The 10,107-nt window shown below is 30.3% G+C and overlaps 3 protein-coding genes across 3 annotated transcripts; 2 read left to right on the top strand and 1 right to left on the bottom strand.

The window, feature by feature from the left end:
* Positions 1-639: 639 nt before the first annotated feature.
* Positions 640-1,896, top strand: LOC109861893 (enoyl-CoA delta isomerase 1, mitochondrial-like). Its single transcript, XM_020441734.1, is given in 5 exon segments — positions 640-797; positions 883-1,154; positions 1,261-1,439; positions 1,494-1,615; positions 1,695-1,896. Coding segments are annotated over 5 exon segments (840 nt in total). The 5' UTR covers positions 640-694; the 3' UTR covers positions 1,859-1,896.
* A 128-nt stretch (positions 1,897-2,024) lies between these two features.
* LOC109861891 (dynein regulatory complex subunit 3-like) lies at positions 2,025-4,751 on the bottom strand. The gene is made up of 9 exons (XM_020441732.1): positions 4,404-4,751; positions 3,971-4,254; positions 3,728-3,900; positions 3,491-3,648; positions 3,105-3,297; positions 2,823-3,033; positions 2,474-2,722; positions 2,323-2,399; positions 2,025-2,225 (listed from the first exon to the last, which is right to left on the bottom strand). The coding sequence occupies exons 1-9, from the start codon at positions 4,579-4,581 to the stop codon at positions 2,078-2,080; spliced, it is 1,671 nt and encodes a 556-aa protein (XP_020297321.1). The 5' UTR covers positions 4,582-4,751; the 3' UTR covers positions 2,025-2,077.
* A 2,997-nt stretch (positions 4,752-7,748) lies between these two features.
* Positions 7,749-9,100, top strand: LOC109861894 (neuropeptide-like protein 32). Its single transcript, XM_020441736.1, has 3 exons — positions 7,749-7,850; positions 8,044-8,189; positions 8,814-9,100. Exons 1-3 carry the CDS (start codon positions 7,830-7,832, stop codon positions 8,947-8,949), a joined length of 303 nt encoding a protein of 100 aa, XP_020297325.1. The 5' UTR covers positions 7,749-7,829; the 3' UTR covers positions 8,950-9,100.
* The last annotated feature ends 1,007 nt before the right edge of the window (positions 9,101-10,107 follow it).

Here is a 10,107-nt window from a genome sequence, read left to right on the forward strand (position 1 = left end):
AATTGTATCGATTTTGAACTATTGGAGGAAAAGTGGGGAGATTTATTTCTTAATTTAGGGGATTTTGGGGGGTTTTATGACTCGGATTAGAGCAAAGTCTTCAAAACGGCTTGGCAACACTGTTAGAACATTAGTTTTTCCGCAAACGACCGATTAGCGGTAGAAGTTATTACAAATAAAAACGCCTGAAAACGCATATTTTCAGTTTTGTGAAAATATACAGTATTATTACGCACAATACATAAAATATACGTATTCCAACAAATATCGAGAATTGTATAAATTGAACATTTGAATTTAAGATACATATGTTCTTAATCAGTTATTAATATGTATTCAAATCCTTATTAATACTTGATAATCATGATGAGGTGAGAAACTTTAGAATTTGAGTGATATTTTTAAGAGTATAGAGAGAGAAATTAAATTGATGGATATATATCTCTGATGAGTATATTTCTTATTATGCTTTATCTGCTTGATTATTTGTGTTTTGTTTCTGTATTGTTTGAACAGAGCAGGATTATGTAAACCATTTTAAAATGAAAAAGTTGGACTAAGCAATTATAACTTGTATATTATTATTCTATTTATTTATAATTCTGTATCTGTTCTAAATTTTATTTAATATGTTTACAGCAATTAATATAATATTCTTCAGTTTGCTGTCTAAAATTGTATTTTGTTAGTCAACATGAATATTTTAAAGACTTTGATTCCTGCAAGACAAGTATATCTTCGCAGATTGTACTCTTCAGGGTCAAAACTTGTTGAGACTGTGCAGGATAATGATACAGGTATGCACACACACTTAATATACACTTCTGTTTATTAAAACTGTTCTTGTGTAATACTTTTGTAAATATATATGGTAATTTTCAGGAATCAGCATTATATCAATGGCAAGAGCACCTGTTAACAGTTTGAACACCAATTTATTAAATTCACTGAGAACATCATTATTAGAAGCTCAAAGCAATCGTAGCAAAGGTGTTGTACTGACATCATCTTTACCAACCATATTCTCAGCAGGATTGGATATCATGGAAATGCAAACAGAAGATAAACAAAAACTTACAGACTTCTGGCATACTTTACAGGACACTTAGTTGACTCTATACAGTCTTAGTATTCCTGTTGCTACTGCTATAAATGTACAAAATTTTTCCTAAGAATATTAATACGTTAGCTATAAAACTTTACATATGTGTGTATATCATATCTGTGTAACGAGTGGAAACATTTTTTTTTTGCATATAGGGTACCAGTCTTGCTGCAGGTTGCTTTCTTGCAATTTCTACAGAATATAGAGTTTTTGTCGAAGGAAAGCACACTCTAGGATTAAACGAAACGCAATTGGGTATGCGTGCTCCAAAATGGTTCAAGGATCTGTACATTTCATTGTTGGGTTATCGACAAGCCAAACTGGCACTTTTAAGGTAAGCAAGATTAATAAATATGCATAATAAGTATTAATGACGTTATTGTTACAGGGGATTGGTGTTTAAACCTGAAAAAGCTTTGCAACTTGGTCTAGTTGATGAACTTGCTAAAGATAAGGCTGATGCAATTGAAAAATGCAAAAAATACATATTGTCTTATGATAATATACCAGGTTAATGATATTTTGATATTATGTTTCAAAAGTGTGTTGATAATGTTGTTTTTATACTGATCACATGTTAACAATACAGATGTGGGGAGAACTGCAACCAAGTTAGAAATACGAAGTGATTTAATTAAGTACATGAAGGAAAACAAAGAAGAAGATTTGAAGAACTTTATAAATTATGCGACGTTACCACAAGTACAAGCTAGTATTAAACTATATATTAAATATTTGAAGCAAAAACAGTAATAGAGATATTTTAATATAAATTGATGATAAAACTTTTATATAAATCTTTTTTGATATTTGGGAGAATAACATTTTTGTAAGCAGATTGTTATATATTTGTGTACATATGTATGTAACAAAGTATATCTTATGAGAATATATATTTTAACATAGTAAGAAATATGTGTAACACACTCATTTTCTGAATTTTATTCATTGTAAGAAATAAACTATCAGGTATTAAATTTCTACCGTAACATCGGTATTCAAATCGATGTTTGTTAGATCTAAGTGTTGCGGTATGCCTATTGAATTAAATTCTTGTCGTTGAAATTCAAAAAAATGTGATATTTCTAGTATCTGCTGACGATGTCTTTTATTTTCATCCCTATAATGTTATTAAAACAGTATAGTCTTTCGTAAAAAATTCTATCGCACAGAGCGTTTTAGAATAGCTAAATTAAATTATATCAAAATAAACTTACACGACTAACTGGTTGGTGTAGTCTTTGAACCAGTTACTAAGTCGATTTATCATGCGCTTCTCCCGATCATTTACAACCTGTGTAAATATCAATTATTCTTTCATTTATATATTTACGCACAATTTGCGCATTCAAAGTTGTAAATACTTACTTGTAGACGTTTAGTGTGTGAAGCGGCAAGAATGGCAATTGTAGTATCTTTATCGCTATACAAATCTTTCAGATTATCTGATATCTTCACTTCATCTTCAATACTACTTGAATGATGTAAAATCAGTTCATTTATAACATGATTATATTCAATCTCTGCGTTTTGTAATAGAGAAAAATGTTCTCGAGCAGTCTCCAGAAACAAATTGATCATGTCCGTCATGTTAATACAGAAAACTTTATTTATGTCCTTTCCTTCCCCAAAACAAATAATCATTTTTTGATCTAATTATATCTAATTAATCTTATCTATAATATTTTTTGTAAATTAATATATTCGTATGTTATACTTCTATCTGATCATGTAATGTGATTTCTTTAGCCATTAATTGCGTCTGCGCTCTAGATATTAAATTGTTAAATTCAGCAAATATTTTTCTTGCTTTCGTAGTGATGTCAGTAGTGTCGGTTGTTGCCTCTTGGTCTTCTATCAGAGTTTCTATTACATCTTTCATGTTTACAAATATTTCAGTCTTTTTTTCAAATACTTCGTCTACAATCCTTATTCAAAGTAAAACATTTATTGTTATATATGTGTTGTTTCTTTATGATCCTGATATTTCAAGTTTTACCTTCTCGATTCGTTTTGTGTATTTTCTTTGCCTTTATCAACCGCAGATTTAAATAATCTTATTTCTTCAGTTCTCTTTTCATGCTCTTCCAAACCAAACTCGTATAATTTGTGGCATATTGTGGTAAAAGAATTCTTGTACTTCTCAAACTCATTCTGAATATTTTTATTTATTGTGGATAATTTCGTACCAACTAATGAATGAAATAGTAAATTGATATACAATTAATAATAATAGAAAAAAGGTCTGAGAATGAAATTGATAAAAAATATTGCAGATATATCTGTGTATTACTTTGTTAAGTATAAAAGTCCTTTTTTTTATAAATTTTCATGTTATTGTGTTTAAATAATAAAAACAAATATGTACTTAATTAGATAAAATACCTTCGTCGGCTAAAAACATTTGTTGAAAAAGTTGATCTTCATCAAGATACTCTACATATGCTGCAGACAGCATTAAAACTTTATGTTCAAGTTGCTGTTGTAATACTGCTTCTTCTTGCGTCTTTGCCTCGGCTTCTTCAAGATTACTAATCACACGACTAGAAAGGTAAAATATTGTTTAAACAGGCGATATTTTTTAAAAATCATTTTTTCTTATTGCTATGTTAAGACAGTAACTAATGCTTATCAATAGCAGACTGGCGTGTACTTTCAGATATCATTTTGTATTGATAATAAAGTAATTGTGGCAAAAATGCAACGAGATAATCCAAATATCCGTTCGTTTCAGCGCAAGGATTTTCCCATGTATTTAAACTCTTAAGCAGTTTAAAATTGCGCAAATATTTGATCTGCAATAACGACCTTGTATAAGTAATAAAGAAATTTCGAAAAAAGCTACAGTTATATATATTTACGTACATGATCCCAGTCTTCAATCTTGTTTTTACCAATATTTAAAATGGTCAACTTCTTTAAATTGTCTATGTTTTCTACAACAGAGATCTCATTGCTGTATAAAAGAAGAATTTCCAGTTGGCTTAAATTATTCAAATTCTCCATAACTTTAATTCGATTAAATGAGAGATTCAATTCCTTCAAATTGATAAGTTCATCCAAATTCTCGATTTTTTCGATAACATTGTAAGACAGCGACAATTTGACCAGAGTTTTTAATAGCCAGAGATAATCAATATTCAAAATATCTGCAAAGTATACATAAATATGTACGGAAGTCAAATAGACATTAAAATTTGCATTTTCGTGCACATTCTTTTTGCTAAAAATGTCTATATATAGAAATATATATATATACAATAATCATATAAACAAAAAAACAAACAATTAAACTTACTAAGAAATTCAATGCGAATTTCCTTCAACTTGTCCAATTCAATTCCATCCTGAAGGAACAATCTACCTGCTTCTTTTTTCGGCCCCTGATCGATCGCCAAAGAAACAAGTAAACTTCGAGTTATAACGCCGGGCTCCACGGCTTCGCACAGCGTGCTTACGGCATCTACTTTGTACATTGTACTCGCAATTCATGTATTTCTCCGATTTTTATATCTTATGATACACGCAAGCGAATATAAAGTGAAAATTCTTATATCTGTGCAAATTCTTCGTGCAATCGAACGATGAGTTGTTCAATTTGTTTGTTTGGAGTTCGTTTGCGTTGCCCGCGCAACCGTTCGATAGTTCACAGTTCCGCTTGTTCCTTATTTCCATAAAAAGACATCGATTCGAGTGTTCGCAAAATTGACTAATCACAGTGACCAATTAATCTAACGGGTTATACGATTTATTAAAATTTATTTGAGTTTATAAATGATACATTTTTTAAACAGAGTAAATTGGCACTTTTGAAGTGATTAAAGTGGTCTTTAAAATTTGAATTTTTTTCCAGCCAATAAAGTACGCGAAGTATCCGAGTAATAACATGCATATCATATTGCGCGCGTTAACCGAAATATATTTGACACACATCACATACAAAGTATTCTATTCTCAATTGACAGTTTATCTCGTATAATGATACCCAAAACAATAATACAAATAGAGTAAATCTAGTAAAAAAATTACGTAAATTAGTTTTTTATATGCTGGAGATTACAGTAGACAGTTAATTGATACACGTACATGTACATTGAGGTGCGTTCTTTACTTCTTTCGTACTGTATTATCGCTTGGAACGGGTTTACACAATTAAAAAACAAAAATATTTGTGGTCTTATTTTTAGTTTAGCATCCAAGTATATTCTGCACAAAAACGATAACAAAGACGAATGATGTTGCTTGGACTAGGGTCTTTAGACTCTTCTGGAAAGTCCCTTCGAGTGAGGAAAAACATAACAATTGACCTTGAGCGAAAAAGCAGCGGTCAACGATTTCTCTCTGCGCATCGGCTGTTGACGTATATCTTTTGCTCAACGTCACTACGCACCGTCTCCGCCGGTTTGCAAATCGACAGAGGCGACGTGCTCGAAAACAACGAAGACCAACGACGATAAGTGTGCTCAAGGTAAGCCGGTCGCTCGCCCTTAAAAATTCGAATTTTAACAACATGTGTAACGCTATGTATAAAACGCTTGTTTAATCTTCTTTCTTCGCTCTCGCGGGGATTCCTATGTGAAACGCGATTTTTTTTTAAGGTAAGCCGGAATGATCGAAAAGGATATCTAACCGCATAAGGATGCTACACTTTCCAAGCGTGTTTTTATATACTTGAAGAAATATTCTGTTCCTTGCAGAGAAAATAATACTGCGATCAACATGCGCGTGTACATACTTATAAATATTTACATTTTTCTATTAGATATTCAAATTCTTTCTATCATTTCATGATAGAAAAAAACACTACACTTGTGTGTGTGTGTGTGTGTGTGTATGTGTGAATCAGATGCCATGTATGGAATTAATTAATAATCACAACTCGCGCGCGGGGAATCACCTCGGCAAATGGACGGACAGACACTAATTAATAGATACTGGTTAGAAGTGCACTCTCGTCTTATGAGACACTCTCTGACTTGCATTTCATATTCACATTCTAAAAGAATCTATATACTGTTTCTATTTACATATACAAAACACTAATTACTATTTACATACGAACACTAATCCATCTGTTATGTGTGATTCACATATTTCGTGTGAACTCTGTTAGAGACTAAATGGTTAAATAAGTAACCTACATGAGTAATCTGTCCAGTCATTGTATGTAACAAAACTGTAAATAGAATTTAAAAAAATGTATGTCATCATATAAATTGCATGTATTAAATATTACTGTAATATGGTTACTATCCACGTAGACATAAAGTCTATTGGACTACTCTTCTGGACGTCCATGTAACAATTAATAAATATTTAATATGGAAGTTTGTTGGCTCGTATAAATATTTCAGCCGATTTTTTGTGAATTTTTCTCGAAAAAAGTAGACAAAATTATAAGCAGGCAGAAGAATTGTACTTTTACTCTTAACAAATAAAGTACAAAAATATATAAACCGTTTTTTAAGAGCAATAAATTAAAGTTATTAATTGCATAATATTACGACACAAGATTTATATACAATTTGTATATTATTTATATATACAATCAATATTATATATATATAATCTGAATATTATAAACTTAAAATGTATGTTTCGATATATAGAAGTATCACATGTAGTTTCCCGTGAAAACTCTTTTTTATCTTATATCCAGTAAACACAAAGTAACAGTAACGTAACATTAATGTTATAATTTTCCACTCAACAATGTAACTGCTACGTACAAGGCATGTTACACATATATATATATACATATATATATTGCAATGCAAGTCCGAACGAATATAATTACTAACATATATTGAAATATAGCGAGCATGAATAGAACGAAAAACAATTGGATGACAGTGACGATGAAATTGCGCAACAACTTGATGATTTTAACTGATGATAGCTGCTACAAAACGCCCAACTATTTCTTGCGGTCTTTGAATATTTTTTGTTTACAAAAACAATGCATAATATTTTGAGAACTACGTCCTTCATCACATTGATCATTATCTCTTAAATGATCTTTCCAAAATGCAACGAGATACAAAAAAATGCAATAAAAAAGAAAGAAAAGTGCGCGTTCCTAGAACTGTTTTTGTGCTAACATACTAAGAAGAACACCTTAGATTTGATTAGATGAATGCGTAATAATTAAATTTTTTAGTGCAAATTAATGACTCATTAAGTATATTTAATTAAAAGTACGTTTAACATTATTTGTATATCACTCGAGACAAGATTTTTATATCAAATACAAAAAATAGTTGAAGATATTAGAGAGAAATAAGATGCTAAAAATAATTAACTCTTGCGAATATTAACATAAAACACACATTCCTCGATAACAAAATTCTGGTTATGTAAAAAAGATAAAAGATCAATATATCTGGACTGTAAATACTCTTTCGTAAACTCGCAAGGTCAATTACGTTCGCTCTCAAATTTTATAACGATCACGTCCTCGACACCGCATGTCGCGACGACGCGAGTTGGTTACTTGGAATCTTAGAATTCGAAAATTCATCCGACATTCCCATTTGCGGTTCTTCTTTGTGTACGACGCATCTTATGCTCACGCCTCCTTGTTTAACTTATATTGCGCATTTTTTTCCGTTCGAATCCGTGCGCGCGCAAAGCTACAGATATACAGTCTTGAAAACACGTGTGAGTGAGTGCGTGGCCGCATATATAAAGCCCGTGGATTCGAATTGAAATCAGTTCCACAGATATGCTGCGTCCATTCCATTTCGTAAGTGGGTTCGCATGAATTTTTCAACCTCTATGTGATTTTTTAATGTGTGATTTTTTTATCTCCACTCGAGAAAAATATATAAAATAAACTTTATTTTATATATAAATGAAATCAGAGTTATCCAAATGTTACACTTTAGCGATTTATCGCGTAAATTTTAGAATGTGACGATATGACAAATTGATTTTAGATATTTCTTTTTGTGGCGCTTGCCATCCTCGCACTTTCCGCAGTTGCGGATGAGGAAAATCAGCCATTAAATGCTCAAAGTGAGATCGAACCACAACCAGATGCAAATGGGAATAATGATTTAGAAGCAGATGCCACGTACTGGGGGTAAGTGCTAACACCAACTTGAAACTACTGAACAAATGATCGTAAACATAAATATGTGAATTTCTATTTTAATTATTTTTATTTATAATAATTTATTAATTATTGAAAATACGTATATCATATCACGCTGATGTAATTATGGTAAAAATGTGTAAAAACGCGTGTTCTTCTACAATTTATGTTTTATTTTATATACTTTGTATGCGAACTCTGCTTATAACAGACAATTTTGTCGTAAACATGTTTGTAAAGTTGCTCATAAAGAAGAAACATCTCTAAAAAAAGAAATATCGTACTTCGTCGTGACATCTGTTAATTCGTAACGCGCATTCATCACTATTCTTGACTTGAATCACGCTACGTTACCGTTCCTCGTAATTTCGTCAGCACGTGTGCTCTAACTACTTGTGTGCATAAATGACCACATTCTGATCAGCTATACGGCTCTAAATTAAGTTACGACTAATTGAAAACAATTTATCATGTTGTACGTTATCTCATCCAATTGTGCAAATGACATTTCGATATAATTTATAAATTATATAAAAAATTACATGAGATAACTCACACAAAGACAAATATATGTAGAAGCTAAAAGTTCTTTGCTTCTCCAACTAATTTCAGATATAGACGGCCTTGGAGATATTACGGAGGTTGGGGAGGATATGGTGGCTATGGCAGAGGCTATTGGGGAGGTTGGAGAGGAGGATGGGGTGGCCGCGGATACTATGGAAGAGGTTGGGGAGGATTTTATGGATAAACCATTTTTGCGTTTTTCTTCGCACATGATGTTCAATGTTTTTTTAAATGCGCGAAATTCTTTTTTTGGATTTCATTAAGATTGTAAACTTTATTAGTTTGTTCGTTAACAATACACGTGTAGGAAATAAATGAGATGTGAAAGAACTTCAGAACATTTTATTCTCTCTCTTTTAAACCTTTCTCTTTTCCAAGTTCTCTATGTAAAAAATAAAAAATATTTTACACAAACAAATATTAAATCTATAAAAAATAAATTAACTAAATTAAACTATGCAAATTTTTCATTGTCTTGTCATTAATAAATCTTCTCACTATCTACATTCCAAAGTAGAAATTGCAGTTAGAAACTAATAAATTTACTTACCTTACTTTTCTGTGATGTGTGTTTTACTGCATTTATAGATGAAGAATTTTCGAAACATTCGGTCATACATGTATAAAACATTTAAATATCAAGTAAATAACAATTTTTTTCAAATAATTTAAACTTGTACCATTTAATTGTATTTTATAGCATGTTTTATATAAAACTCATCACAGAACTAATAACGTTTTGTTTGAAATACAAATAGAAAGAATGAGAGCAATAGTTGCTCGGTGTGTTGATAAGGATGCAGATTTGCAGATTCGGTTGAATAATAAAACGCAGAATGTAAAAAACTGTAATTATTATTAATCGTAATAATATGATTATTGACAATGACGCGAACTATGTGCACATTAAAACACCTTATCTTACAAGACCAGCTTTCTTACATTATATACAGTAACTAAATATCATATTATTCATTTTTGTGTTATAATAAAATTATCTATATTTATATTTATATATGTTCATATTTATATATTTATATATTTATATAATATTAAATTTTTATCGCGAATTATTTGAACTATTGTTATTAGAGCTATTGTTATATCAATATATATATATATATATATACTTATATATATGCATGTAAGAAACGATAAAAATTAACGAAAAGTTTTATTTTTTAATATCTGTACAATCATACATATATATATGTATATAATTTATGTATACAATATATGTGTATGTACATACATATATGTATATGTATATATATGTGTATATGTTTATATATATATATATATATACATATATATATATGTATATGTATATATATATATATAT

This window comes from Pseudomyrmex gracilis, unplaced genomic scaffold (assembly GCF_002006095.1).
Source record: "Pseudomyrmex gracilis isolate BER0280 unplaced genomic scaffold, ASM200609v1 scaffold_1126, whole genome shotgun sequence".
NCBI classification, from domain to species: domain Eukaryota; kingdom Metazoa; phylum Arthropoda; class Insecta; order Hymenoptera; family Formicidae; genus Pseudomyrmex; species Pseudomyrmex gracilis.

What these genes read in the sequence shown, in the direction of transcription:
- LOC109861891 (XM_020441732.1), bottom strand. Translation starts at nt 4,581, where the DNA reads ATGTACAAAGTAGATGCCGTAAGCACGCTGTGCGAAGCCGTGGAGCCC. An exon ending in AATGTTTTTAGCCGACGAAG is followed by an intron (nt 3,298 to 3,490) that starts GTATTTTATCTA and finishes TTCATTCATTAG; the next exon opens with TTGGTACGAAATTATCCACA. An exon ending in CACACACTAAACGTCTACAA is followed by an intron (nt 2,400 to 2,473) that starts GTAAGTATTTAC and finishes ATATTTACACAG; the next exon opens with GTTGTAAATGATCGGGAGAA.
- LOC109861894 (XM_020441736.1), top strand. Translation starts at nt 7,830, where the DNA reads ATGCTGCGTCCATTCCATTTC. An exon ending in TGCTGCGTCCATTCCATTTC is followed by an intron (nt 7,851 to 8,043) that starts GTAAGTGGGTTC and finishes AATTGATTTTAG; the next exon opens with ATATTTCTTTTTGTGGCGCT. An exon ending in GCAGATGCCACGTACTGGGG is followed by an intron (nt 8,190 to 8,813) that starts GTAAGTGCTAAC and finishes AACTAATTTCAG; the next exon opens with ATATAGACGGCCTTGGAGAT.